The following is a 27,073-nucleotide window of genomic DNA, read 5'->3' as shown; positions in this document are numbered from 1 at the left end:
CGGTCCCCGGTACCCCCAGTACCCCACCAGCCCCCGGTACCCCAACACCCCCGGTGCTCTGCCGTCCCGGGTACCCCGGCTCGCCGTGCCTCTGACACTCCCCGTCCCAGCCACACAGCCCTCGAGCTTTCCGTGCCTCTCCCACCCAGGGCAGTGCGAGCAGGGGGTGTTGGGGGGTGACAGGAGCCAGGCACACCCCAGGGTGCCCCCATGCCATGGCCCCAGATCCCAGCTCTGCAGCAGGGGACAAACATCGTACCCAGGGACCCCTCGGGCAGGAAGGGCCTTCAGGATGCTGCAGTCCCCTGTACCCCTCTGTCCCAAAGCACAGCACTGGGGGTGACCCTAGGGAAGGGGACTCCCAGTAACATCAGCTGTCCCCATCCCATGTGTCAGGAGCTGATCCTGGAGCCAATGGGAGACCCCCAGAGCTCGGGGTCCTGCCAGGGCGAGAGGCTGCTCTGCCCACCCATGCCAGCACCCATGGTCATCTCAGGGGGTTGGGGTGGCAGCAGGGCTCTCGCTGCCTGGGCCAGGGGAGATTTAGCACCATGAATGCCCAATGCCACCAGTGTCACTCCCATGAAGGACAAACTTGTGGTCAGTGCCCTGCCCATGTCCATCAGCACCCTTTGGGGGACATGGGCACTGCCCATGCATGGGTGACACTGCAGCTGTGCCACAGGTTCCACACTGCAGTGGGCAAGGGGGGACGGGGCTGGGGCCAGCACCAATCTCCAGGGCACAAAGTGACACAGAGCCTGGAACATCTAAAAAAACCAAATCCTTTATTAAAACTGACCCAGCTCCCATCCCCTTGTCCGCAGTATCACACGCCATCATTTCATACCTTAAAAAATAGATAATAACCACAAAAACGCAGGCGAGGAGGTGAGGGGGCTGCGCTGGGGTGGGGGGCACAGCAGGGGGAACCCCCAAGGCACAAAAGCAGCAATAAGGCAGGGGCAGCAGCGGGCTGGGGGTCCCTAATCGTCCTCCTCGCCGCCGCCGTAGAGCTCGGCCAGCTTGCGGAAGCGGCCGCCCCAGTCGTTGAGGTAGTCGTAGTCCTGGTCGCCGTCGGAGGCGGAGGAGTTGAGGGAGCTGAGCGAGGTGGCCTCCGAGCCGCTGCCCTCGTAGTCGAACACCAGCAGCGAGTCGTAGGGGGGGGCCGTGGGGTCCGTGTCGGCCGCCTTCAGGTTCTGGGGGAGCACAGGGGTCAGCACCCGCGTCCCCGGAGCTGTCACCCCCCGGGCTCTCCAGCACTCACCTCGTCGATGAAGTTGCCGATCTCGTCGGGGTTGGCGGGGCGGGGCCGGTACTGCGGGGCTGGCAGGAGGGTGGGGGCCACGTCATTGCGGATCACCTCGGGCCGGGCGTCCAGCCCCCGGTGCAGCTGCCGCAGGTCGTAGTTCTGGGGACACACATACACATGGAGAGGAGCAGAGTCAGAGAGCCCAGGCTGTCACCAGGCTCCTGACCCCCACACCCACCTGGTCCTCCTCGCCGCCACCCTCCTCCCCGTAGTAGAAGATGTTGTCCCTTGTGTCATCTTCGGGCAGCAGCAGCGGCTCCTTCGTCACCTTCCTCCTCCTCACAAAGAGCAGCAGCAGCAGCAGGATGACTGGGGGGAAGAGTGCCATCAGCAGGGACACGTGTGCCCCACTGTGCCCAGAGCTGGGCTGTCCCCACAGCCCCAGGAGCCCCACTCACGCAGCAGGGCCAGCAGCGCGCCCAGGGTGGCGAGGACGAAGGGCAGGGTGGTGACAGGCTGGGACCTCTGGGGACAGCCCTGTGCCTGCCCCTCACAGGCGCAGACCCGTGCGGTGACAATGGTCACTTGGGCTCTGCCCGGCTGGTCCAGCAGCCGCAGGTACACGCTGTAGGTGTCGGGCTCCAACGGTGCCACCAGCTGCAGCGTCACCGTGTCACCTACATGGGATGGGGGGCTCACGGACGATGCACCAGGAATGCTGCCTCTGCCGAGGAGCCCCCACATGACGTTCAGCCCCCTGCAATACCTGCGTCCCCCACCTCCACAGCCCAGCTGTCCCCTGAGCCGTGGGTGAGCTCGGCGCGGAAGGGGCCGGTGTTGGGGGGCAGGTCCCGGTCGGTGACGGTGAGGAGCTGGGGCTGGGGGCTGCGCTGGCAGACAGTGATGTCCCGTGGCTCGGCCTCGGGGCCGTTGTCGTTCACATCCAGCAGGGTGAGGAGCAGCGTGCCCGTGCCCGTGCCCGGCGGTGAGCCTGGGGGGAAAAATTCTAGAGGGGGGGAACCTCAAACCCAGGACCCTCATGGGGACATGGGTGACTGAACAGGCATGGGGACGGGGGGGCTCAAAACCAAGACTTTCCCCGGGACAAAGACTGTCTGGGCAAGGGTGGGAACAGCGAGGAGTGATGCGGGAGGGGGCAGTCCCAAACCCAGGATCCTCAGGGGGCTGGGGTGCCCCGGGCAGGGGTGGGGCCGGGCAGCCGCAGCCCTGCTCCATGCTGGAGCTGATGTGTTTCCTGGTGATGGCAGCACGTGCCCCTCACGCGGGAGGGGGAACAAGGGCCCTTTCATGTCCCTCACCATCATCCACAGCCAGCAGCACAGCCATGTAGGTGCTGTTCTTGACAAAGGGGGACTCGCGGTCCAGCTGGTCCCGCGCGGTCACCAGGCCATTCTCGGGGTGCACAGCCAGCCAGCCCGCTGGGTCATGCCCCACCAGGTACCTGGGGGCACAGGGGAGCTGGTGCTGTGGCGAGGGGCAGCGGAGACCCCCCAAACTTCCACTCCAACCCTGTCCCTGCTCACTTGATCCTCTGGCCCTGCGCCTTGTCAGGGTCCTGGGCCGTGCAGGCTGTGAGGGTCTGCCCCGGGGGCATATCCTCTGACACTGTGGCCAGCTGCACCGGTGGCACAAACACCGGGGCCTCATTGACATCCTCCACAGTGACTGTCACCGTAGCAGTGGCCATGGGCAGCTTCACGACAAAGGGGACCTCATTGGCCACTGCCACGTGGAGCACGAACTGCTGCTTGGCCTCATAGTCCAGACCCTGGGAGAGGGGGAGACATGGGCAGTGAGAGTGGGACGGGCAGGACTCCACCTGGGCAGCACTGGGGTGACAGGGGGTGACCCAGACCTGGGCGGTGCGCAGGATGCCCTCGTTGGTGGCAGGGTCGGTGCTGATGGCGAAGGCTCCCCCATCGTTGCCGCGCAGGATGGAGTAGACGGCTCGCCAGGCCGGCGTGCCGGGCTCGTCCAGGTCGGTGACAGCCAGCCTGGCCACCTCCCGCCCGGCCACGTTCTCTGGCACGGCCGCCTCGTACTGCGGGTCAGGGGCACCGTCAGCACCACGGCCCGGCGGGCACCGGGGGGGGTTAACACCCAGCAGGGGGGCCCACGTTACCGTTTTGGGGTCGAACTCGGGGGCGTTGTCATTGACATCAGCGATCTCAATGACGGCCAGCGCTGTGGTGGTCAGTCCCTCCCCATCCAGGTCAGCTGCCTGCACGGTCAGTGTGTACTCCCGCACGTGCTGTGGTGGACAGACAGACAGACAGACGCCGTGTCAGCCCCTGCCTGGGCTGGGCCCCTGCCCCCCGGTGCTGCAGAGCCCACCTCCCGGTCGAGGCCGCTGGCAATGACGCTGAGGGTGCCGGTGGCCCGGTTGACAGTGAACATTTGGGGATGGGGCTCCCGTGGCTCCTGGCTGAGGATGGAGTAGGCGATGACACCATTGTAGGTCTCCACTGCATCGTCCGCATCCGTGGCTGTCACCTGCATGATGGAGGTGCCTGGGGGTGTGGAAGTGCAGGTGAGGGGGATGCTGGGGGCACAGTGCCGGGGCTGTGCTCCAGGAACATGGCTGGTGGGATGCAGAGCTTCCCCAAAGCACAGGGTCCTACCTGGCAGAGCTCCCTCTGGCACAGAGCCCCTGAACACCTCCTGCGTGAACTGGGGCTTGTTGTCATTCTGGTCTGTCACCGTCACGATGATCTCCATCGGCTCCTCCACTGGCTTCCCGTTCTCAGACACGGCGTGGGAGAAGAGCTGCGGGGTGGGGTGTGAGTGGGGGGCCTGACAGAGCACCCCAACATCCCCCTGGTGTCCCCAGGCAGGGGACAAGTACCTACGTGGTACTTGTCGATGTGCTCGCGGTCCAGCGGCTGCGTCACTTTCATCCAGCCCGACTCCTTCTCAATGGTGAAGATGCCCTCGGGGGGGGCATCTGCTCCCTGCCCTGTGATGCTGTAGAAGATCTTGGTGTCTCTGTCGCGGTTGGATTTGATCTGGGAGGAGATGCAGACCAAGGGATGGGCTCAGCATCCCCCAGCACCCACCTCCATGCCCAAAGCCCCTGCCCAGACCGACCAGTGTCATACCTGAACCAGCTTTTTGGGGAAGGGGCCCCTCTCATTCTCAGGAACCTTGATGGGGGGGATCACCCAGTCCCTCTTCTGCCTCCTGAGAGCAGCTCGAGCCCTGGGCAGCTCCTGTGGGGCGGAGCTGAGTGAGGGCACAGCCGGCGAGGGGAGCAGGGGTGGGGGATACGCGGCGCAGCGTTACCTGGGGGGAGCGCCTGCTCTCTGCGGGAGCTGGGGCAGGCTCTGGCTGGCCAGCGGCACACCGGGGAGAACCAGCATCCCGGGGGGGGACGGCGAGCGCCCTGCCCACCCCCGGCAGCCGCACGGGGCCCCCGTCCTCCCGCACCCCGACATCGGGCTCCTCCGTGCTGTACGGCCCCGCGCAGCCTCCGGAGCTCCCTGCGAGGGTGAGGGGTCAGGGGGATGGGGGGGACCTCTCCCCGACACCCCCGAGCCGCAACCACAGCTCCAGGACCCTGCAATCCCCCGGAGACCCGAGGCGGAGTGAGGCAGGGGGCGGTAGAAGAGAGGGAGAGGACACCGGGAGCGGGGCAGGGAACACCGAGCGCCGTACGGGAGCGCAGTGGAAGTTTCGGTGGAAGTTTCGGCTTTGTTTCACAGATGATGGGAAATTCCTGGGCGGGCAGAGCCCTGCCCCAGCCCCCTCCCGGTGTGTCACCCCCTCGGGGCTCCCAACCCCCCGTGGCCGGATCATCGGGCACTGAATCTCCCTCCCCCGCCTCCCACGCTGCATCCCTCGTGCTGGACACGGCCCCGGCTCCGCACCCCCCGGGGCAAGGATTAGGGGATTAGCGGAGCTGAGCCAGCTCCGGGCGGCCGAGCGGCCCCGGGCGGGGCCGGGGGGGCTGCGGAAGGCGTGGAATGGGGCAGGGAGAGCGGTGCCCCACGGCTGCTCCACACCGGAGGGACCGAGCCCGAGGGCGGCGGTGTGGGGCCATGTGGGGAGCAGCAACCGTGCCCCGAGGGCAGCACCGGGGCCCCTCCCAGTCGCGATGGCCGCGATAAGGGACTTTAATGGGGCCGGAGGGGCATCAGTCACCCGGCAAGCGGGACACGAGGAGCCCGGGGAAGCCCCCAACTCCCGGCATGGGGAGCCCCCAGCCCCGCTCCCCAGCCGTGGCGCGCGTTGCTGTTCCCTCCGAAGGGCGGGCGGCACAGGGGGTACCCCACCCTGTCCTCGGGGGTCCCTCCGTGGAGGGAGGGCCCACAGGGCACCGAGCCCGCTGGGTGCCGAGGCGGAGCCGCACGGTCACTGCGGGGGCCGTGAGCTGCCCACCGAGGGGGTCGCAGCGGCGTGGGCAGACCCCCGCCTGTGCCCACAGCAGGGGCCTGGCAGCGCCCACCTCCAGTCGTGGCAGGCGTAGCTGATGGGAAAGGGATGTGAAACGGGATGTGGTGTCCACAGCAGACAGAGGTCGGGGCCGCTCCCTGGCACTTACCGCCAAGGAGAGCTTTTAGTGCTCCCGCGGCCATTAGACGAGCGCTGGCTCCGGCCGCGTTCCCGGGCAGCCCCAATCCCCCGGGAGCCGCCGAGCGAGGAGGGCACCGGGCCCGGGCCGAGCGCCGGCAGCGGGCCAGGAGCTGGCAGCAGCAAGACCCTGCCCAGCCTCGGGCCGGCCACAGCCCGCACCCCACGGCCGGAGAAGGGGGGCCCTGGGGCTCCCGGCCCCATTGCCAGCCCGGCGCCGGCCGCCCACCCTGCGGGGACCCAGCCCTGCTCGCAGCGGGCGCCGCACGGCTGGGCCAAAGGCGCTGGCATCAGCCGCCACCAGCCCAGGGAGAGCAGACGGGCACCGCCAGCCCCGCGGGGCACAGCCAGCCCCATGGCCGACCCCCTCACCCGGGGACCCCGCCAGCCCCACAGCACCGCGAAGTCCTCCCGAAAAACAGCGGCCCCACCACCGGAGGCAAAGCGATCCTGATCCCGGCAGTGAGGGAGGCCCTGCCGCCCCCGCAGTGCTCGGAGCCCCGATTCCCGTCCCGATGGCGGCCCCAGGCCGTCCCCGAGGTGTTCCGGGGGTCCCGGTGCCGCCCGCCCCGACGGTGCGAGTTACCTGGGGCGGGGAGCGGCCCGCGGCGCAGCCCCGGGAGGACGCGCGGCGGGGCCGGGGACAGGGCGGCCGCCGGCAGGAGCGGGGAGAGGAGGAGGAGGATGAAGATGGAGAGCGGGCAGAGCCCGGAGCGCGGCCCCCGCATGGCCCGTCCGTTGCTGCCGCCGCCGCCGCCGCTCCGGTCGCCGCCCGCCGCGTCCCGCCCCGTCCCGCCCCGCAACGCCCCAGGTGAGGCGGCGGCCGCGCAGGTACCGCCCCGCCCCGGAGAGCGGCCCCAGCACGCCCCAGGCATCCCCCCGCAATGCCCTGGACCCCTCCATTACCCCCGGGACCCTCCTACCGGGGATTCACCCCCTACAACACCCCCGGCAATCCCCGTTACACCGCGGTGCTCCTCTGGAAACCTCCGGCAGCCTCCGATACAACACACCGGGCACCCCCGGTATTCCCCTGGAGCCCCACGGCAATCCCAGCACCCCATGTTACCTCCCGGGCACCCACCCGCCAAGATCCAGGCACAGCCCGGTACCCCTCGGGCACCGGCCGGTACTGGAACCTTCCATACCCTCCGGGCACACCCGGCCCCCTCTGAAATCCTCCTGCCAATCCGCGATACCTCCCGGGAGCCCTGGGGCACCGCCTGCAGCCTCTTGGAACGCCCTGGCAACTCTCGGCAATCCGCGATACCTCCCTGGTGACCCCGTTACCCTCCGGGCACCTCCCCGCTCTGTACCCATCGGCATCGCCTCGGAACCCCCTGGCACTCCCCGGCAGGCCCCGGCAATGCTCGGGCACCGCCCGCTCCCCGCCGGGCACCCCTGCTCTCTCAGTGCCGCCCCCCGGTGCCCCTCAGCGCAGCCCGGTGGACACGCCCGGGCATCCCGGTATCTCCAGGCACCCTCGTGGTGCCGCCATCCGTCCCTCCCGGTGTTCCCATGGCACCTCCCACCACCGCCCCAGCAGGAACTGCCCCCTCCCCGTTCCCCCGTGCCACCCCCGGGTGCCTCCTCCCCGTCTGCCGCCCATGGGTGCGCTGGAACTCCCGGGGGGGGGGGGGGCCCGTGTGTGCCCCCAGCCCCACTGCACTGGGGGTTCCCACCGAGGGACAGCCCCGGGGGCTCCTGGACTCCATCGTGCCCCCGGCTGGAGCAGCATCTCGTGTGCTGGGTCCCCCCGCAGGGCGCCCCCAGACCCCCCCGGGGCTGGCAGCTCTGCAGAGCCGGTTCAGCTCTCCCGGCCAAGGTCACTGACGCAACAGGGAGGGCTCCCAGCAGGCACCTGGGGGGAGCAGCCAGTGCAGCTGCAGCCATGGCACCCTGCAGCTTCACCCTCCTCCTCCTCCTCCTCCTGCTGGGACCCTCGCAGTGGGGCCGGGGGTGCTGCATGGCCATGGCCCGGCGGGTTCGGGGCAGAGCCGTGTCACTGAGCCCTGCAGCGCCTCTGTCCGTCCCACAGGACGTGCTGATATTCCCGGAGCACGGACACGGCCTCCGGCGGCAGAAGAGGGACTGGGTCATCCCCCCCATCAACTGCCCTGAGAACGAGCGGGGGCCTTTCCCCAAGAAGCTGGTGCAGGTGGGTGTGCCCGTGGGGACCGGGCAGGGCCCCGAGGGATCCCTGGGGCACTGGGACATGGCTCACCCTCCTCTTCCTGCCTCGCTGCCAGATCAAATCCAACAAGGACAAGGAGACCAAGGTTTTCTACAGCATCACGGGGCAGGGAGCGGACACCATCCCCGTGGGTGTGTTCATCATCGAGAGGGAGACGGGGTGGCTGGAGGTGACCAAACCCCTGGACCGGGAGGAGAAGAACAAATACGTGGTGAGTGAGGGGGCATCTGTGGCGGGACAGGGACGGTCCTGGGCACTGCACGCACACTGACTGTGCCCTTGCAGCTCTACTCCCACGCCGTGTCGGCCAACGGGCAGCCCGTGGAAGACCCCATGGAGATCATCATCACCGTCACTGACCAGAACGACAACCGGCCCATCTTCACCCAGGCAGTTTTCCACGGTTCTGTGCTGGAGGGAGCTGAGCCAGGTGGGACCACGGCCACCCCCTGGCAGGCAGCACTGGAGGGATGTGTGACAGGTCAGCCATAACCACCTGCTCCAGGCACACCGGTGCTGAGGGTGCTGGCCACCGACGCAGACGATGCAGTGAACTCCAGCAATGGCATTGTGAGCTATTCCATCCTGAGCCAGGTGCCGGAGAAGCCCCAGCCTGGGATGTTCACCATCAACAGCAGTTCTGGGCTGGTCTCCCTGGCCGTGCCGGGGCTGGTGGCAGAGGTGAGCCCCGGACTCAGCCCCCACCGACCTCACCCCACACTTGTGGGTGACACAGCCTCTTGCCACAGGTGGTCCCTGAATACACCCTAGAAATCCAGGCTGCTGACCTGGGGGGACACGGGCTGCGAGCCACCGCCACCGCCCGCGTCAGGGTGCAGGTGAGAGGCTGAGCCAGCCCCGGTGCCCCGGCGGTGCAGAGGGCAGGGCCAGGCTGTGCTGAGGCCGGTGCAGAGGGCAGGGCCAGGCTGCGGTGAGGCCGGTGCAGAGGGCAGGGCCAGGCTGTGCAGAGGCCGGTGCTGGCTCCCGACAGCCCCACGTGCCCGACTGCGGCAGCAGCGATGCGCTCCAGGTGCTTTCCATGGTGGGAGGCGAGACTGGGACGGCAGCCGGGCTGTGGCTCCTCCCGGCCCGGTGCCCCAGCCTCCCACCAGGCTCTGGGCCACTCGCCCCAGGGCCACGGCGCTGCCGGAGCGTGGGTGCCAGCGGGGCTCCTGGGAAGCCGCCCGTGCCGGCTCAGCCCAGCCGGGGAGGAGCACCCGGTTCTGCGGGAGCCCCGTGCCAGGATAGCGGCATCCAGCCACGCCAGCTCCACGGGTAGAGGCCGTGGCGCCAGGAAGGGAGGCCAGGGATGGCGTTTTGTGTGGGGGCACCGGCCGCAGGTCCCTGGCCCATGAGTGGGACACAGGAGAGCCAGGTAAGCTCGCCAGGGTGCCTCTGCAGCACCCCCACGTCAGCCGGTGCTGGGCTGGCAGTGGGAGCTGGTCCGGCTCCAGGGAGGCTGCCCGGTCCTGCCGGCTGCTGGGACGCAGCCCCAGACCGTGCTCCCACCCCATCCTGGGAGCTCCAGGAGAAGGAGGGGCCTGGCTGCCCTCAGCAGTGCTGACCTTGGCACCGGGCAGCTCCAGAGAGCTGGGCAGGGTCAATGTCCGCCCGCACGTGACACCGTGGGCAGGGATGGGGCTGCTGGGACAGGGCTGCTTCCTCGTCGGGTCCAGACTGGCTGCTGTGCTGTGCTGAGGCCCACCAGGACAGGCAGGTGAGCACAGAGCCCTGCATCCTGGTGGGAACCAGCTGGCACCCACACAGTGCCTGAGGCTGAGCACCCTGGCATGGGAAGGACGTGGGTTTCCATATCCCAGCTCTGGGGAAGAGTAAAGTGCAGGGGCTTGGCTGCAGCACAAGAAGGCAGATGGTGCTGCCAGGACAGGTCCCAGCCCTGCTCTCCTCTCTGCCATAGGCTGATGGCATGTCTGAGGTGGGAAAGGGCACCCTGACCACCCACGTGCTGAACACGGCCACGGGGCTGCCGGCAGCCGGCCTTGGCGTCCGCCTGGCCCAGCTGCAGGAGCCAGGGCTGCAGTGGATGGAGCTGGCACACAGGTACGAGAGCTGGTGGCACCTGTGGGGCAGGGACACTGCTGCCAGGGCTCTGTGAGCTTGGCCAAAGGCTCCTGTCACAAGTGTCTGCCCAGCCTTCACCTGGGGTTTGTTTGCTGGTGGCAGGGCTGGTGCTTGGGGGTATGGCCAGGGCAGGTTCTGGGGTGGGGCAGGGCTGTGTTTTGGGGTACAGCAGGACTGCCTTGGTCTGGTTTCAGGCACACAGATGAGGATGGGCGCTGCCAGCCCCTCCTGGCACCGGGACAGGCCAAGGCTGGCACCTACAAGCTGCACTTTGAGACAGCTGAGTACTGGCAGGGACTGGGGCACACCAGCTTCTACCCCTTCGTGGAGGTACGGAGAGTGGGGAGACTGGGACAGGTGACACAGCTTGTCTGAGGGCTGGGGCCAGGCTCAAGGGGCTGCACTCCCCTGGGCCTCACTCTGGGAGGGGGATTCCCACTGCTATCTCCTCACTCTCCCTCAGGTCGTTTTCATCATCACTGACCCGGCACAGAAGCTCCACATCCCGCTGCTGATCAGCCCCTACTCCTACACAACCTACCGGGGCAGCTAGAGGGGCACAGCCTTCCCCTGGGGACGCATGAATGATGCCACCAAGGCCATTAAAAACTCCAAACAGCACCGTTTGTCTCAAAAAATCACCTTCCACTTTTGTGGGAACAGAAGCAGCCCCAGGGGCAGCATGGTGGGGTGGGTGGGATGCCTGCAGTCCTCCAGCTGTGGTCCCCCTTGGGAGGAGAGGTTCCTGAAGATGCTCACTGGGGTCTGTTTAAAGACACTCAGCAGGAAAAGGGCACAGCCCCACTACCAGTGTGCCAGTGGGACCCTCAGTGCTGCCAGCATCAGGTGGGCACTGAAACAAGGCCAGCAGGGCCCTTCCCCAGTTCCTGCCCCGGGATGGGGAAGGAGAGTGGCTGGAAACCCAGGTTGTCCAGGGGGATGCCAAAGGCTGTCAGCTTTGCCTTGAAGGTCTGCAGCATGTCGTTGTGTGCCTGCGAGGAAAGGGTCCCTGTCAGCCCCTCTGTCAGCAGAGGAGAGCTCCCTGCAGCCCCAGTCTGATTTCCAACCCCCAAGCCAAAGCCATGGAATCACAGAATCGTTTGGGTTGGAAATGCCTCTAAGATCACCGAGTCCAACTCCCCCAGCAGTGCCCAGGCCAGCACTAACCCACGTCCCCAAGTGCCCCATCCACACGGCTCTTACACCTCTCCAGGACTCCTCCCTGCCCTTACCTTGCAGACTCTGGCCAGCTGGATCTGCAGGTCCTGGATGGTGGCATTCTTGGAATTGAGCACATCCTGCAAGGGGAGGTTGGGATGAGGCTACTCTGCCCAGCCCTGGGGACGTGCTGGCCGTGCCCCGGTGGCCGTGGCGTGGCAGAGCACACGAGGCAGCACGGCCTGGGCAGCTGGCCACCACCCTGCCCCCTCTGAGTGGCACTGCCAGGGACAGCCAGCCCCGGGCAGGGACAGCAGCTCCCGATGAACACCACAGCCATCCCTGTCACTGGGAGCGCTGGCAGCACCTGCTCTGCTCCAGCAGCACCACCCTGCTGCCGCGGCACCGGGGAATTACAGGGAGCCAGGCTGCCCCAGGCAGCTGACAGGAGGAATTCAGGGACCCCAGCAGCTGCAGGAGAGCCCGACGCCAGTGATGCCATCCCAGGAATGTGTTTTCCTTCCACATGCTGGGAGGTGACACATCCGCTGCCTGTGCCATAGGCCTGGTATGCATCCCAGAGCGTCCCAGAGCCTCCCCGACTCCCCCTGCAGCGGCGATCTGGCTGGGGACAAGCAGGAGGGCACCAGGTGGTGGAGCCCTCGTTCCCTGTGTCTGTGCCCAACCCGCACAAGCGCTGCTCCCGGCTCCAGCTGCGGCAGGCTGCAGGAATGTGGGTCTCCAGGCTCTCTGCAGAGGTATTTTTAGCACGGCAGACACCGCAGAGCCCCAGGATCCTGTCTGCACCGTCCCCTTGGCCAGGCGAGGCTCACCAGGTGCAGCCCCCCCTGCACAGAGCCCCTGGGTGCCACTGGACCCGCTGGCAGTCAGCTGGCTGTGTGGCAGCACAGGGTGCCAGCAGTGCCATGGAGCCTGCGGCCATGCTCCTCCAGACAGGCCCCAGCTGAGGGACAGATCAGTGCCAAACTCCAACACCCACACGCTCCGCTCTCGAGGCAGAGCCGAGTGCCCTGCGGCACCACACGTGGCCCTGGGAGTGCTGGCAATGAGTGACAAGTGACGTGCCACCTACAGCCATGCAGGATGGGCACTGCTGCTTTCCAGGGACAGCAGGCACCCCACAGTGGGCTCTGCCCCCCAGATCCAGCCCTCGCCGGGCCCCAGTACCTCCAGCTTGTGCGAGACCAAGGAGAGAGCGCTGGGGTCGAGGTTGGAGGCTGCAAGGACCTCGCTGAGCTCCACCTCCTTCTGCTCCAGGAGGGTGAGGAGTCCGTGCAGCTTCCGCTCCAGGAGCAGGTTCTTGTAGCCCGTTTTTTGCTGCACCTCGTTAATGGCTCTGGTGAAGTTCTGATAGAGGTCATCCCGCTCTTCCTGGACCTGTTCCAGTGGGCAGCACAGTGTCACAGCACCCTCAGGACCCCAGGGGCAGCACAGCGTCACAGCACCCTCAGGACCCCGGGGGACACGGGGGCATGCACAGTGGTGTGGAGCACAAACACGGCAGAAGACTGGTCCAGCAGCTCAGCCCAGCCGTTCCCCATGGCACCTGCAGCCCACAGGGAAGGCAGGTGCTGCAGCGCAGCCTCCCCCCTCCCCTCTTCCCTCCCTCTCTCCCTCTGTCCATGGTGCAGCACCTGCGCTTCTCCCTCCTCCTCCTCCTCCTCCTCCCCTCCAGGCATGGAATGCCCCAACGGGCTCCCTGCAGCGCTAATTCAGACCCCAGCGAGGGCCCCCGGCACACGGGGGTCTCTCAACTCATCCCCACAGCTGGCAGCAGTCCCTGGCTCACAGCTAGTTAATAAGTGTCCTAATTAGGACACAGTCTCTCCTCCAAAGCCTATTTCTGAACGCTCTGAATCTGGCGCTGTCTTAATGATGGATTGTTAATGAGGCCTCGGATCAATGTTCATATTCCTGGGGATTTCTACGAATTGCAAATGAGCTCTCTCCTGACTCTTAAGATTTATCTGGGTTAGTGGGGGGGAGCACTGGCTCTGCAGGGCTGTTCCTGAGCACCCCAGAATGGGAGGGAGCGATCCTGGAGCCCTGGCAGAAGGAGGGGCCCGTGGCAATGCCCCCATCCAGCTCTGCCCCACGCAGCCCAGGCAGCCTGGGGCCCTGCTGGAGCGTGCATGACTGCTCAGCAAAGGACAAGGCCAGGCCTGTCTGCTGACCGTGGGAGAGGCTGGAGCTGGGAGCAGCTTTGCTGGGAGCAGCGGTTATCACCCGACTCGGGATTAGCTTTGCAAAGCCCTGGGCTAAGCACAGCCTCTGCTGAGCCCCACGCCCTGTCCTCTGCAGAGGGTTTGCAGGAGGTTTGGAGAGGGAATGGGATGCCCAGCCTTGCCTGTAGGTCTCACCTGACTGAACCGCTGCTCCAGCACCTCGTGTTCCCACTGAAGGTCCTTCAGTTCCTTCTGAGCGATTTTCAGATGGGCTTTGGACTTCTGTGAATGGGAAAGGAGGGTTAAAGAGCACAGGATTGTCTGGGAAGTGTTGGAGATGTGTTCTGGGAAGGGAGGAGAGTGAGCAGCAGAGAGAAAACCAGGCAGCACCCACATCAACCTGCAGTGGGGCTGCTCTCCCTCCCAGTCTCTCTTTGGATTCCCATCTGAGACCCCACAAATTCACAGTAAGCAGAACAAGACTTGCTTTGCCTAGCAATCACAGCACACCAAGTGGCAGAGCGCAGTGTTTTCCCTCCAGGAACGAGCCCATGGAAGGACAGGGCTGGGCACTCACCATCAGGGCCTCCTTGTCCCTGTAATAGTTAACCAACTTCTTCTGCAGCTCAGCCACCAGCTCCTGGGCCTCGTGCAGCGGCTCTGTCAGCCCCTTATTCTCACGCACCACATCTGCCTTCTCCTTTTCCAGCACAGCCTCCTTCTTCTTCAGTTCTTCCACCTGCTCCTGTTCTTGGGAACATAAGTGCTGGCTCCTGGGACTGCCCAGCCCTTCAGAGTGCCCCAGACCCTCAGGACACCATCCCCACTCATGTACAGGCCACCAGCAGCACCCACAGTGACACCTGGAACAGCCATATCCAGCTGACACCCTGGCAGGAGCAGTCCCTGGGTGCAGGGGTGGCACAGGGACGGGCAATACCTTCAGGAGGTTGATGAGTGTCAGGTTTTTGGCGGTGATGTCGTTGTAGTAGTTCTTGATGGCACCAAAAGCCCCCTCGTGGTTCCCTATCAGCTCGCTGATCTGGGTGTTTTTCCTCTCCTCCAGCTCATGGATCTCTGTCTTCCTCCGCAGGTCCAGCTCGTCCCTCAGTGCCTGCATCTTCCTCGTGTACTTGGCCTCCATCTCTGGGGGAAAATTGTCAGAGCTGGGGAAAAACTGACTGAAACTGGGGAGGAAAAGTGACCAGAATGGGGAAGGGAGAAAAAACAGCCAAAACTATGTGGGTTGGGACCAGCTGGAGCTGAGAGGGAAAAACAGCCAGAACTGGAGGGCAAACTAGACTGATCTGGGGAGGAAAAGCAGCTGGAACTTATGGGGAAAACTGGCCAGAAACTTGGGTGGGGGAGATCAGCCAGAACTGAGGTGGAAGCTGACCAGAACTGGAAGGAAAAATGGCCAGATGAGGGAAGGGGAAAATGGCCAGAACTGGGGAGAACCTGCCCCCATGTGCTCAAGGTGCTGCTTGGGAAGCAGAAGCAGCTCTCCCTGTCGTGCTCCTCTGGGATCTGCCTCGTGCCCTCACCTTTGGTCTGCAGCTCGAAGTCACTGCGCAGCCGGGCCATCTCCTCCTCGTGTTTCTGTGAGGAAGCAACTCCGTGTTGGAAGAAACAACCAAATCCCAAGCCAGCCCAACCCCAGGGATTCCCTCCTGCTCTTTGGGAAAGGATTCTGATCCCATGTTGATGCAAACAGTGGCTTGTCATTTCTCCAGCTGCTCTCACAGCTCCCCACTGTGGGAGAGGGGTCACCCAGGAACCCCTTCTCCCCATTCCTGCACCAGAAACCCCAACCCACCCCACAGAGAGCCAGGGAGGCAAGATCCCACTCCTGCTCCCACGCTGGGGATGAGGCACCTCACAGGACATACCAGGCAGAGTTTTGAGATGGCTGCCTCATTGGCCAACTCCTGCTCCTTCAGCCTTGTGTTCAAGGAGCGTTTCTCCTTCCACATCTCCTCCTCCTGCTCCCAGTGATCCTTCTGGGCCCTCCTCAGGGACAGGACTCCCTCTGCCTTCAGCTCCGTCAGGTTCTCCTGCTGCTCGTGCAAAAGGTGCTTCACCTTCTGCTTGTACACCTAAGGACAGGCCAGGGACAGGTGAGGGGCTCAGCAGGAGACACCTGGAACTGGGATGCTGGTGAGACATCCTTGGATAGCATCCTGCCCAGCTCCTCCTCCTCTGGTCCTTGGAGGAGGAGGAGCATCCTCTGCCCAAGGATGGCATCCCCTGCCCAGGCTCACATGGAGCCCTGCAGCCCCACCTTGATCTCCAGCTGGTGCCGCTCCTGCGCCTCCTCCATCTCTCGGTCCCGGGTGCGCAGCTCCGCCTTCCTCTCCTCCAGCTCCCGGCGGGTGATCTCCCAGTAGCCCTGGATCCGGTTACACTCCAGCTGGAAGGAGTTCCGCTCCTGCCGCTCGCGGTCCAGCTCCTGCCGCAGGCGCACCATGTGCTGCAGCAGCTGCACAGCCAAGAGAGCAGAAAGGTGAGGGGCAGGCAGGCCTGGCACAGGTGAGGGGCAGGCACAGGTGAGGGGCAAGCAGGCCTTGGGCAGGTGCCTTTGGAGAGCCCATGTCCCAGACCTGCAGGATGTGCTGGCTGTCAGAGGTGTGGGGCTGTGGAGATCCCTGACTAACCCAGCAGCTTCTGGAAAAGGAGTCACAAAACCTCACTGCCTGGGATGGGGCTCTGGCTGACAGTGTCCAGTGACACCAGTGACACCAGTAACAGCGACACCAGTGACACCGATAACAGTGACACCAGTACCAGCATTCCCAGGTATTGGAATAAAACAAGGGAGACTCCATTTCCTTCATGCAGGAAAAGCCCAGTCTTTATTCACATAACTCATTTTACACAGTTTTCACAGACCTCGTGTTTAACATCTGTTGGCTGGCAGTTTTTTACCACTTTGTTTATTGGTCAGAAGGTGCTTTGTGTGTAGGTGCTGAGGTGCAGGTTGTTTGCATTTTTCTTTTGTGGGTACTCATGGAACAGAGCTAATGTTTACGCAGGTCCTCTTATTTTTCACCCAAGAACAGGTTTTTATGTTAGCACACTATTCATTCCAAGTTAGTGTTTGCATGGGAACTTGCAAAGTACTAGCTGCACTCAGAAGAAGTGGCAGGCTAACAATCAGTTTAACAGAGCAGGCCTGGTTTTATGAGGCCTTTCTTTTATAATTCTTCTACCCATCACAACACTCAGGTGCTTAGATACTTCTGGTTCATGGAATTGTTTGGGTTGGAAAAGCCTCTAAAATGAAGTTCAACTGTTCCTCCAGCACTGCCAATGCCACCCCTAACCCATGTCCCAGGTGCCACATCCACATGACTCCTAAATCCCTCCAGGGATGGGGACCACACCTCTGCCTAGGGCAGCCTGGGCCAGGGCTGGACAACCATTTCCAAGAACGAATTTTCCCAATATCCAACTTCAACCTGCCCTGGCCCAGCCTGAGGCCGTTCCCTCTCCTCCTGTCCCTGTTCCCTGGAGCACAGCCCAACCACCCTCGCTGTCCCCTCCTGTCAGGAGCTGTGCAGAGCCACAAGGGCCCCCCTGAGCCTCCTTTGCTCCAGGCTGAGCCCCTGCCCAGCTCCCTCAGCCTCTCCCTGTGCTCCAGACCCTTCCCCAGCTCCCTCAGCCTCTCCCTGTGCTCCAGACCCTTCCCCAGCTCCATTCCCTCCCCTGGCCATGCTCCAGCCCCTCTTTCTTGTCCCGAGAGGCCCCAAGATTCTCAGCAGTGCCCAGAACCCAGGGCTGGCGAGCAGAGGGAGGGACGAGGCGGCCGCTCCTCCCCAGAGCAGCAGGAGCCGCCCTCCCCAGCCCCAGGCAGGCGCCAGTGACACAAGCCCGGCTGCTGGCCCTGTCACCCTGTGCACCTGCTGTCCCCGGGGCTGGCCAGGCGCCGGGCAGGGTCCCCGAGCTGTCCCCTCCCGTCCTGCCCGTGCTCCCCCGGCGGTGCCGCTCACCTGCTCCTTGCTCATGTCCTCCGGGTCCAGGCCATCCACCACCGCCGGGCCCGTGCCCCCTTTCCCCTTCTTTTTGGGTCCCTGAGGACAGAGAGCCAAGCGCAGCAGGTGAATGGGTGAGGAGGACACCGCGCTGCTCGGGGCCCCGGTGCCGGTCCCGGAGCACCCCCGCTCTCACGGCAGGGACCGGGACAGCGGCCACACCGAGCCGGGAACAGACCCATGGGCTGCCACTGCCGACCCAGCTCCGCGGTGAACCCCGAGGCACCTGTACCCGACATAACGCCCGAGCAGCGTCCCCGCAGTGCCGGGCACGGCGCCGGGGGCTCCGAACCCTCCCCGGGAGCGGACCGGGACAGGACGGGGCTCGCAGACATCGGGGCGCGGGGCTCCACCGCCCTCCCCTGCCCGCACACCCAGGCTGCTAGACACCCTTCAGCAGCCGCCGCGGTTCTGCTGTTCCCGGCCCCGGTTCTGCTGTTCCCGGTCCCGGCCCTGCTGTTCCCGGTCCCGGCCCAGTCCCGCTCTCACCATGGCGGCGGCACCAGCGTCTCCAAGCAACGGATTGCAGGTCCCGCGAGAGGACGGCGAGATCTCGCGAGAGCAGCACTGCGTGAGACACGCCCCCTAGCAACGCCACGCTCCGCCCTGGCAACGGAGGCGGGGCCAGCGGGGGGAGCGGCGGGGCCGCGGGGGGAGCGGGGGGACCGGGAGGGGAGCGGGGGGACCGGGAGGGGACACCGGGGAGAACCGGGGAACATCGCGGGCACCGGGCGGGGAGGAGGCGCCGGGGGGCCGTGTGGGAGAACCTGGGGACCGGGGTAACCGAGCGGATCGGGGGAACCGGGGAGTTCGGGCAAGACGGAGGGGACAAACCCGGGGGGTCCACTGTGCCCGGGCCAGGCTCCCCCACCCCCGCGCCCACCGCTGTGACCGGGGCTGTCCCCACAACTGCGGCACAGCCCCGGCTCTGCTCCCGGTGCACTCCCGGTCCCCGAGCCCCCCCGCTCCTCCCGGTCCCCTCCGCGCCCTCTCTTGTCCCCCGGTGCTCCCGCCCTTCGGCTCCGCCCATCCCGGTGTCCCCGCCTCCGGTGTCCCCGCCCCCGCCGCGGCGGGCAGGACCGTGCGGGCTGCGGGCTGGCACCGGGCCCGCTCAGCACCGGACCGGCACCGGCACCGGCATCAGCCCCGAGCCCGGCCCATGGCGGTTCCGGCAGCGGCCGGCACCGGAGGTGAGGGCGGGGGCAGAGCGGGGAGGCTCGGTCGGACCGGCACGCCCATCACCGTGGAACCGGGCCGGGCCCCGCGGGGCGCACAAGGAGATGTAGGGCGGGGGTGCAGCGGGAGGAGCTGCATGGGGGCTGCACTGGGGGGCACAGGGGGGCGCGGGGCCGAGCTGGGGGTGCCCGGCTGCAGGGGAGGGGGATTGGGGGGCGGGAACCCGACATGGGGGGGCCCGTGCCGGGAGAGTCGGGGACGGAGGGACAGAGCAGTGGGGTACCCGGAGAACGTGGGGGGACGCGGGGGTGTTCATGGGCCCGAGAGAGCCCTGGAGTGCCCCGGGGACTTGGGGGGCAGGGGGGTGCTCGCAGGGAGTGGGGTGCAGGGCGGTGACAAGGGGAGGCAGCGGGGTGGCCGGGTGGTCACACGGAGCAGGGGAGCGCACCGGGGATCTGGGCTTGCAGCGGGGTGCCCCGGGAATGTGGGGGGACACTGGGGTGCCCGGGGGTGCACAGGGGCGGTAGGGGGCTCACAGGACATGCAGGAGCTCTGGGATGCCCAGGGGAGCAGCGGGGTACACCTCGCAGCCATCCCGCACGGCTGTGGCAGTGCCGGTGTGCGGAGGGTTTGGGGACAGGGAGGTGGCGGTGCCGGTGCAGCCGAGGGGGCCCGGAATTCTGGGGGGGCCGCACCTGGCGACAGAGGCGGTGCCAGGGCTCCCCTGCCCGCCCGTCCCTCCCGCGTGTGGCCCGCACAGGACCGTGCCGTAGCCGCCAGCGTGGGGCAGCCCCGGCCGTGGCACCGGGGGAGCGGCGGGACACCGGGCCCGTGGGGGGACGGTGCCACCGGGGCGGGCTGCGGGTGCCGCGGGGTGCCCGGTGCGGGGGGTGCCGGTACCGGTGGCCGCCCGGCTTTGCGGTTGCCGTGAGTCAGCAGCACACGGCGTGCGGGAGAGATCCCTGATCCGGCCCCGCTCCCGCCAGGCAGCCGGTGAGCCCGGGCCGGAGCGGGCGGTGACACTGCCGGTGACACTGCCGGCGACACTGCCGGTGGCACGGCGGGACCATGCAGGCGGAGGCCAGAGGGGAATTCTGCAGCCGGGAGCAGCGCCCCGGTGGGTGCGGGCGCAGTGCGGGCAGGGGGCCGCGCTCCTCACGGTGACACGGCACGGTGTCACCCACGGGGCTGGGCAGGTGGCGGGAGCGGGCAGCGCCGTGTCCGCCGCGGGGGGATCCGCTCTGCCCTGTTCTGGAGCGGGATGAGGAGCCCATTTCCCGGGACCAGGGACCGCACCGTCAGCGCGGGGTGCCCGATGTCCCCTGCGGGGTCAGGATGTGGCAGAGCCAGTGTCGGGGCAGAGGGCTGCTGTGCCACTGCTGTGCCACTGCTGTCCCATGGTGTCCCATGGTGTCCCATGGTGTCCTGCCCATGTCCTGCAGCTCCGCGCCCCAGCAGAAGGAACTCCCCTTCCCCCGTGGGTTGGAGCTCTCTGTCCCTGCCCCGCTGTCACCATCCCGGTGGGAGGGAGGCGATGCCCATCCCTGAGCCGAGCCGCCCGGTAACTCAGTGGTGGCATGGTTCGGTGCTGCCAGGGCACCGGCACCGACCTCGGGGGACAGGGTGCAGTACCCCCCCGGGGCACACAGGGCCTCCTGGCACCCCCGGTGCCCGCTCAACCCCGAGACACGGCTGTGCCCCCGCTGTGTGCCACAACCGCGGGCTGCACCACCACCGTGTGCCACGGGCTGTGCCACGGCCGCCCTGTCCCTGCGGCTCCCCGCGGGGACAGTCCCAGCACAATCCGCCCTTGTCCGGCCCCGGCACAGCCGCGCTTTGTCTCGCCGACACAAAGGGGCTGCGCGGGGAGGGGGGCGCGGGGCGGGGGCTGCCAGCTCCGACACGAGGGGCTCGGGCAGCTCTGCCCGTGCCCCGCTCCTCCCGGGGGTCCTGCTGTGCCCGGCCCCTGAGCCGGGCACCCCGGGGGCCCCAGGAGGAGCTGCCCTCGCTGATGCAGAAGGTGCTGATGTGGCAGAGCTTGGCAAGGAGCCGCTGGTCTCGGAGCGCCCCGCAGGGACCCCCACGCACGGGCCGGCCCAGGAGACCCCCCGAGTCCCGGCGGAGGAGCAGGGGGGCATCCCCATCCCCAGCGCCGGCCTGCTGCAGGTCACCGAGCGCCGACGTGAGTGAGGCCCTGAGCTGCGGTCCCTGCCCGTCCCTGCCAGCTCCTGCCATCCCTGCCCGTGCCTGAGGTCCCCTGCTTTGTCCCTGGGATGTCTGCCTGCCCATAGCGTCACCTGCCTGTCCCCAGCACCTCGGGTCTGCTCCCGGGTTTCCTGCCTGTCCCCGACAGTCCCCTGCCAGTCCTCGGGGTGTCCTGCCTGTCCCGTCTTCTGTCCTCACCTGGGGTCTCCTTCTTGTCCCTGGGGTCCCCTGGCACCCCTAGAGTCCCCTGGTAGCCCCCAGCCAGTCATGGTCCCCCCCAAACCCCTCACGCCCCCAGCTCCCTGGTCCCCAAGCAGCGACCCCCGCCTCCCGGTGGGTGCCCAGCTGTGCCCGGTGCCCGCAGAGCCCCTGAGCAGCGTGTCCTCGCTGGAGGTGCACTTCGACCTGCTGGACCTGACCGAGCTGACCGATATGTCGGACCAGGAGCTGGCCGAGGTCTTCGCCGACTCCGACGAGGAGAACGCGGCCGGAGAGACGCCCGGCGGTGAGCGGGGCTCCGGGTCCGCCGGTCCCGGTGTGTCCGCCCGTCCCGGGGCGCCGCTGACCGCCCACCCGCCCGTGCGTCCCGCAGGGCTGCAGCCGCCGCCGGTGCCGCGGGCCGGGTACCTGCGCTCGCCCTCCTGGACCCGCGCGCGGGAGCAGGGCCGGGACAAGAAGCACCTGAGTGACCCCGAGCTGCCGCCGGGACCGCCGGGACCCCCGGACGCCTTCCTGCCCGCCGAGCGCCCGCGGGAGCCGTAGGGACAAACCCGCCGGGGGACACCGGGACACGCCGGGGCTGGTCCCGTCGGTACCGATGGAGCCCGTCCCCGGGCGCAGGACTCCCGCTAGCCCGCCCGGAGGGCAGAGGCGGCCCCGGCCCCGCGGCGGGGACGTACCGGGCTGCCCTCAGCCGGTGGCCCGTGGCCCGGGGGGAAACCGGGCCGGTCCCGCCGGTCCCCGGGAACGGCACGGCCTTGGTTACCGGGAGCGGCGGATGGGGCAGCACGGGACGGGTCGCACGGCTCAGCGCGGCCCGACGGAGCGCGGCCGGTGCCGGTGCCCGCCCGGTTCTGATGTAGCAGTGCTGTGATCCGGTAAAACCGACCGACCGACCCACCGCCGGCCTCTGCCCGTCTGCGCCGCCGCGGGGGGGAGCGGGAGGAGCTGGGGGCACGGAACGCCTCGGGAGCAGCGGGAAAGGGGGTGCCCGGCCCTAGCGGGTACCGGGGCAGCGTGGCCGCGGCCACTCTCGATGGGCGGGAGACCGGCGGTGACCGCGGCACATCCCGCGCAGCGCAATTCCACCCCGCGGGCGGCGCCGGCCCGCGGACCGGCCTGGGACCGGATCGGTGCCGGTGCTCGCCCCCGGCAGCCCCAGGCTCGCGGGAGCTCCCGGGCTGCCACCTCCGGGCGTTCGCACATCCTGCCCGTGCCCCCGGTGCCCCCCTCGCCGCCCGAAGCAGGGACACGAGTGCTGGGTTGCGCAAAGAGGCTCCTTAATGCTACAGAAACACCGGCGGGAAGGGGAGGCAGTGGCTCCACATCTCACCCGGTCCAGCCCGGGAAAGATCCCGCAGCATCCCCCCGGGGCTCGGCCCCGGTAACGGTGGTGCCGTGGGCTGGGGAGGGACCAGAGTCCGGTATTGTGTGGGAGGGACTCGGTCCCATCCCGGTGCCAGGGCTGAGCCCTCCTGCCAGCACCTGTCACTGCAGGACAGCAGCACCATCCCTGCCTGCAGCCCGGTTCCAGGCAGGGGCGGCAGGAGCCGCTGTGGGGCCTTTACCGGATCCCGGTTAACCCCATCCTGCCCCTCCGGTGAGGCTCTCCACGCTCTCAGGAAGGGCTGGGCTTCAGCAGTGATTCCTTCCCGGCAGTGCTGCCGTGTCCATGAGCACAGGATCGCAGAGCCAGGCCCACCCCAGTCCTCACACCACCACCGGGCTGATTGTGTCCATCCCAGGGCCCTGTGGTGGGTGGGGTGGGGGCAGCCTTGGGCCTGAGACCCCGCAAAGGGGCCAGACCCCCTCAGGGCTCCCCCTCCGTGCCGGAGTCCTGGAACAAGGATTGCTTCCGCAGGCTCAGCCGGGCGCACCGGGGGCACGTGGTGGAGTTGTCGTAGTAGCAGTCCCTGGAGAGGGGGGGGACAGTGCTAGGTCACCCCCTGCCTCCCCCACGGCCCCACATCCCACCCCAGTGTGCCACGGTACCTGTGGAAGACGGCGGAGCAGTCAGCGCAGACCGAGGTGTGGCTGTCGAAGGGGAAGAGCACGTCGCCCTCCCGGCACAGCTCACAGACAAAGCCCTTGGCCTGGCACCGCTGGGGGAGCAGGTGACAGTGGTGACCCTGCCAGCCCTGCCCTGGCCCCACGGGGGTGTCCCCACGGCCCTGCCCCCCAGCACGGGCTCACCTCGCAGTCCAGCTTGATGTGCTTGGCAAAGAGCGTGTGGATCTCGGTGAGGGAGCAGCCGAGGCGCCCGGCCTCGATGTCGATCAGGTCCTGCAGCGAGTACATCTCATCGTTCTCCACAAAGTGCTGCCGGTCCTGCAGCTGTGGGGAACAGGCCACTGTGACTGCCACCGCTGTGTGACCACCACTGCTGTGTGACCACTACCATGGTATGACCATCACTGCTGTGTGACCATCACTGCTGTGTGACCGTCACTGCTGTGTGACCACTACCATGGTATGACCATCACTGCTGTGTGACCATCACTGCTGTGTGACCGTCACTGCTGTGTGACCACTACCATGGTATGACCATCACTGCTGTGTGACCATCACTGCTGTGTGACCGTCACTGCTGTGTGACCACTACCATGGTATGACCACCACTGCTGTGTGACCATCACCAAGGTGTGACCGTCACTACTGTGCAACCGTCACTGCTGTGTGACCGCCACCAAGTTGTGACCTTCACTGTGGTGTGAGCACTGCCATGGTGTGACTGTCACCACGGTGTGACTATCACCACCACGCCTGGCCCTGGCCCCCTGACCTGCAGCAGCAGCCGTGCCTCCATGGCCTCCTTGCAGGTGATGAAGTAGGGCTTCATCAGCAGGATGTCCTGGCGCAGCTTCTGCAGGGGACACAATGGGAAGGGTGGCAATGGGGACAGGTATGGGGACAGAGTTGGGGACAGGAATAGGACCATAGGGAGAAGGGCAATGGTAGGGGCAGGATGAAGATGAGGACAGGATCGTTAATAGGATGGAGACAGAAGCATGACAAGAAAAAGACCAGACTGGGGCAAGTTCATCCCTGTTACAGTCTGGGCACCCTCTGCCCCAAACTCCCACCCCACCCTGCTTCCTCTCTGTGGGGTGCCCCTGGGGTCCCCCCACCTCCTGCTCACTACACAGGCCCCTGTGGTGTCCCCTGCCCTTGTGGAGTGTCCTCCCCAGCCCCAGCACTTACCCGGATTTCCACCAGCTCCTCCACGTAGTTGAAGAGCAGTGGGTTGATCTCGCGCAGCTTCAGCACCGGCCGCGACACCATCAGTGCCAGGTACCTCATGCTGCACCGTGACACCTGCCAGCACCGCCAGGGCCACCTCAGCACCTGCCAGCCCTGTGCCACCACCTACAGACCCCTGCCAGGGACCCATCACAGGGACAGGGCCCTGGGGCACAGCCCTAGGGACAATCCCTGGGGACATGGCTTCCCCTCAAGTGACCTCTGCGCAGTGACCCCATAATCAGGGATGTGGCCCCCATGACCAGGGCTGTGGTCCCCCAGGTGACATCTACACAAAGCCATGGTCCCCAGGGACGTGCAAGGTCAGGGATGGGATCCCCCAAGTGGCCTCTAGCAAGGGAGATACCCCCAGGGACCCCCCTGACAAAGGACACATCTTCCAAGTCACCTCTACCCACAGATGCACCTCCCAGGGACCCCCACGAACAAGCACATGGCCCCCAGGTGGCCTCTGCTCAGGGGTTCTGTCCCAAGGGACTCCTGTGACACCCAGGGTGGCCCCACCCCACCTTGCGGGGCTCGAAGTCCCAGTTGTGGATGGCCCGGGCGGGCACCACGGCCAGGTCGTTCCAGTGGCAGCTGGAGCAGTAGTAGAGGCCGGTGTAGTCGCACTGCCGGGCCTCGCTGGGCACCCCCCCTGTGGTGGCACAGGGCTGGCACGGGGCTGGCACCGCCACCGCCCTGCTCTCTGCTCACCCCACACCCTGCGCGTGCCCCCAGCACACCCAGCAGCACCTGGGGACACGGCAGGGCCCCAGTGTCACCTTCCCCACATCCCCATCACCCCCAGAGCCCACACACTGCCAGCTCCTACCAGCCCCATGCACCTCCCAGCCCACAGCCCCTCAGCCCAGGCAGCCCCAGCAGCTCCCCCAGCCTCACAGAGCCCCCCAGGGGAGCTCAGCCCCCTCATCCTCAACCCCTCAGAGCTTCATGAACCCCCCAGCCCTACAGCCCCAACCCTACAGAGCTCTCAGCTCCCCCAGCCCCACAGAGCCCCCAGCTACCACATCTCCCCAGTTCCCCCCAGTTCTCCAGCTCCCCCAGCTCCCCCCAATTCCCCCATCTCCCCAGTTCCCCCCATCTCCCCCAGTTCCCCCCAGCTCCCCCAGTTCCCCCAGCCCCCCCATCTCCCCCAGTTCCCCCGTCTCCCCCAGCTCCCCCAGTTCCCCCATCTCCCCCAGCCCCCAGGGGCTCACGGAGGGAGATGGGGGCCCGGCACTCGGCACAGCGGTAGTCCTGGCTGTCCAGGCCGCTCTCGGGGCAGATGCTGAGCTGGTACTCCGCCTGGTGGCTGACCTGGGCCCGCACGCACGGCCGGCTCACCAGCGGCAGGCACTTGCTGTGGCAGCGGTAGTAGCAGCCTGGGGGGCACGGCTGGGTGTCAGTGCGGCCGTGGGGCAAACAGGGACGTGCAGGGGGTGTCCCAGACGCACCTGTGCAGGTGTACCAGGTCTGGATGAGCCCCCAGATGATGGTGCTGCACTTGTCACACATCTGCTTGACGCTCTTACTCTTCTCCTTGTAGAAACGGTGCTCCAGGACCACCCGGATGTTGGGCTCATCCTCACCAGGGTCCTGCAGGGGCAAAGGGGGGGTCAGAGAACTAAAGAATCACGGAATGGCTTGGGCTGAACCTTAAGGGTCGTCCCTTCCACCATTCCTTCCCTGCCATGGGCGGGGACACCTTCCCCCGCCCCAGGCTGCTCCAAGGCGGGTCCAACCTTCCAGGATGGGTGTGAGCGCGGAGCCGCAGCCACAGAGACCCTCTGTGCGCAGCACCAGCCCCACCTTGAGCTCCTGCAGCTTGAGGCGGAGGTGGATGAGGCGCACCACGGCGTCCTTCTGGCGTTCCGAGTGCTCGGGCAGCGCCAGGATCACCCGCTTGCACTCCTCGATGGCGCGGCGCAGCTGCGGCACGTCCGACGCCAGGATCAGCCCCTGCCGGCACCCCCCGAGGAGGAGGAGGAGGAGGAGGAGGAGGAGGAGGGTCAGCTCAGCCCCCCGTACACCCCCCATCCCCACAGCACCCTCCCCACTCACCACGGGCCGGGAGAAGTGGTCCTCGGCCAGCCCCAGGTCCAGGGCGCCCTCGGGGTCCCCCGGGGGGGGATCCGGCTGCAGGGCTGCAAAGGGGGGGCTCGTGGGGGGCTGAACCCACCCCAGAACTGGGGCTGGGCCCGGCTGCCATCCCCGTGTGGGACAGGGAGGGGTGGGTGGGGAATCAGCACCCACCTGGGGCAGGGGGCTCCCCCTCGGGGCGCTCCAGCTGCTCGGGGCTCTTGTTGAAGGGGTTCAGGTGCGCCTGGCGGAAGCGGGCCAGCCGCTCGTCCGACGCCATTGCCACCGTCCTGCTGGCCAGGGGACACTGCCTCAGTCAGCCCAGCACGGGCAGCGGCAGCAGCACGGGCACCCTGGCACCCACAGCCTGGTACGGGCACCCTGGCACCAGCACCCTGAATACCATCAGCACCCCAAATGCCAGCACCGGCATCCCGTGACAGGCACCTGCACGGCATCACCAGCACCCACACCCTGGCACCAGCACAGTCACCCCATGCCAGGCACCAATAGCACCTCAGCAGCACCGGCACCACCCTGCCATGGCACTGATGTCCCAGCACCAGCGACACTGTCACCAACACCCCGTTACCAGCGTTGACACCCCGGCTGGCACTGCCACCTCAGCACCGACGGTTCCCCACGAGCAGCAACAGCC

General features: G+C 66.9%; 5 protein-coding genes across 8 annotated transcripts; 2 read left to right on the top strand and 3 right to left on the bottom strand.

Annotated features, from left to right (window-relative positions):
• Nucleotides 1-769: 769 nt before the first annotated feature.
• On the bottom strand, nt 770-6,585 carry LOC136561063 (B-cadherin-like). Of its 2 annotated transcripts, XM_066557175.1 has the most exons (15): nt 6,429-6,585; nt 4,556-4,752; nt 4,372-4,482; nt 4,123-4,278; nt 3,895-4,039; nt 3,608-3,783; nt 3,396-3,524; nt 3,129-3,314; nt 2,797-3,041; nt 2,572-2,714; nt 2,019-2,243; nt 1,711-1,929; nt 1,491-1,621; nt 1,268-1,411; nt 770-1,199 (listed from the first exon to the last, which is right to left on the bottom strand). In XM_066557175.1, exons 1-15 carry the CDS (start codon nt 6,568-6,570, stop codon nt 987-989), a joined length of 2,562 nt encoding a protein of 853 aa, XP_066413272.1. In that variant the 5' UTR covers nt 6,571-6,585; the 3' UTR covers nt 770-986. The 2 variants fall into 2 exon arrangements, with proteins under 2 accessions (XP_066413272.1, XP_066413274.1); XM_066557177.1 differs by having other exon boundaries at nt 2,797-3,314; nt 6,429-6,570.
• A 3,065-nt stretch (nt 6,586-9,650) lies between these two features.
• LOC136561170 (5-hydroxyisourate hydrolase-like) lies at nt 9,651-10,727 on the top strand. Its single transcript, XM_066557344.1, has 4 exons — nt 9,651-9,753; nt 9,955-10,097; nt 10,313-10,448; nt 10,582-10,727. Exons 2-4 carry the CDS (start codon nt 9,964-9,966, stop codon nt 10,669-10,671), a joined length of 360 nt encoding a protein of 119 aa, XP_066413441.1. The 5' UTR covers nt 9,651-9,753; nt 9,955-9,963; the 3' UTR covers nt 10,672-10,727.
• A 15-nt stretch (nt 10,728-10,742) lies between these two features.
• On the bottom strand, nt 10,743-18,041 carry GAS8 (growth arrest specific 8). Its single transcript, XM_066557343.1, has 11 exons — nt 17,983-18,041; nt 17,452-17,532; nt 15,744-15,941; nt 15,352-15,558; nt 15,007-15,061; nt 14,403-14,608; nt 14,040-14,207; nt 13,658-13,744; nt 12,465-12,674; nt 11,351-11,416; nt 10,743-11,110 (listed from the first exon to the last, which is right to left on the bottom strand). Exons 1-11 carry the CDS (start codon nt 17,983-17,985, stop codon nt 10,961-10,963), a joined length of 1,431 nt encoding a protein of 476 aa, XP_066413440.1. The 5' UTR covers nt 17,986-18,041; the 3' UTR covers nt 10,743-10,960.
• A 302-nt stretch (nt 18,042-18,343) lies between these two features.
• Nucleotides 18,344-21,994, top strand: DBNDD1 (dysbindin domain containing 1). Of its 3 annotated transcripts, none has more exons than XM_066557418.1 (5): nt 18,344-18,683; nt 19,660-19,786; nt 20,705-20,851; nt 21,239-21,379; nt 21,467-21,994. In XM_066557418.1, exons 2-5 carry the CDS (start codon nt 19,738-19,740, stop codon nt 21,634-21,636), a joined length of 507 nt encoding a protein of 168 aa, XP_066413515.1. In that variant the 5' UTR covers nt 18,344-18,683; nt 19,660-19,737; the 3' UTR covers nt 21,637-21,994. The 3 variants fall into 3 exon arrangements, with proteins under 3 accessions (XP_066413515.1, XP_066413514.1, XP_066413516.1); XM_066557417.1 differs by having other exon boundaries at nt 18,346-18,683; nt 19,656-19,786; XM_066557419.1 differs by lacking the exon at nt 19,660-19,786 and having other exon boundaries at nt 18,347-18,683.
• A 358-nt stretch (nt 21,995-22,352) lies between these two features.
• On the bottom strand, nt 22,353-26,708 carry DEF8 (differentially expressed in FDCP 8 homolog). The gene is made up of 11 exons (XM_066557151.1): nt 26,590-26,708; nt 26,398-26,480; nt 26,146-26,295; nt 25,791-25,932; nt 25,554-25,718; nt 24,864-24,991; nt 24,295-24,408; nt 23,876-23,956; nt 23,287-23,427; nt 23,086-23,195; nt 22,353-23,006 (listed from the first exon to the last, which is right to left on the bottom strand). Exons 1-11 carry the CDS (start codon nt 26,693-26,695, stop codon nt 22,904-22,906), a joined length of 1,323 nt encoding a protein of 440 aa, XP_066413248.1. The 5' UTR covers nt 26,696-26,708; the 3' UTR covers nt 22,353-22,903.
• Nucleotides 26,709-27,073: the final 365 nt, after the last annotated feature.

Source organism: Molothrus aeneus, chromosome 11 (assembly GCF_037042795.1).
Source record: "Molothrus aeneus isolate 106 chromosome 11, BPBGC_Maene_1.0, whole genome shotgun sequence".
In the NCBI taxonomy this organism is placed as follows: domain Eukaryota; kingdom Metazoa; phylum Chordata; class Aves; order Passeriformes; family Icteridae; genus Molothrus; species Molothrus aeneus.
Note: the sequence above shows the minus strand (reverse complement) of the source record. Positions and strands in the feature narration are given on the sequence as shown.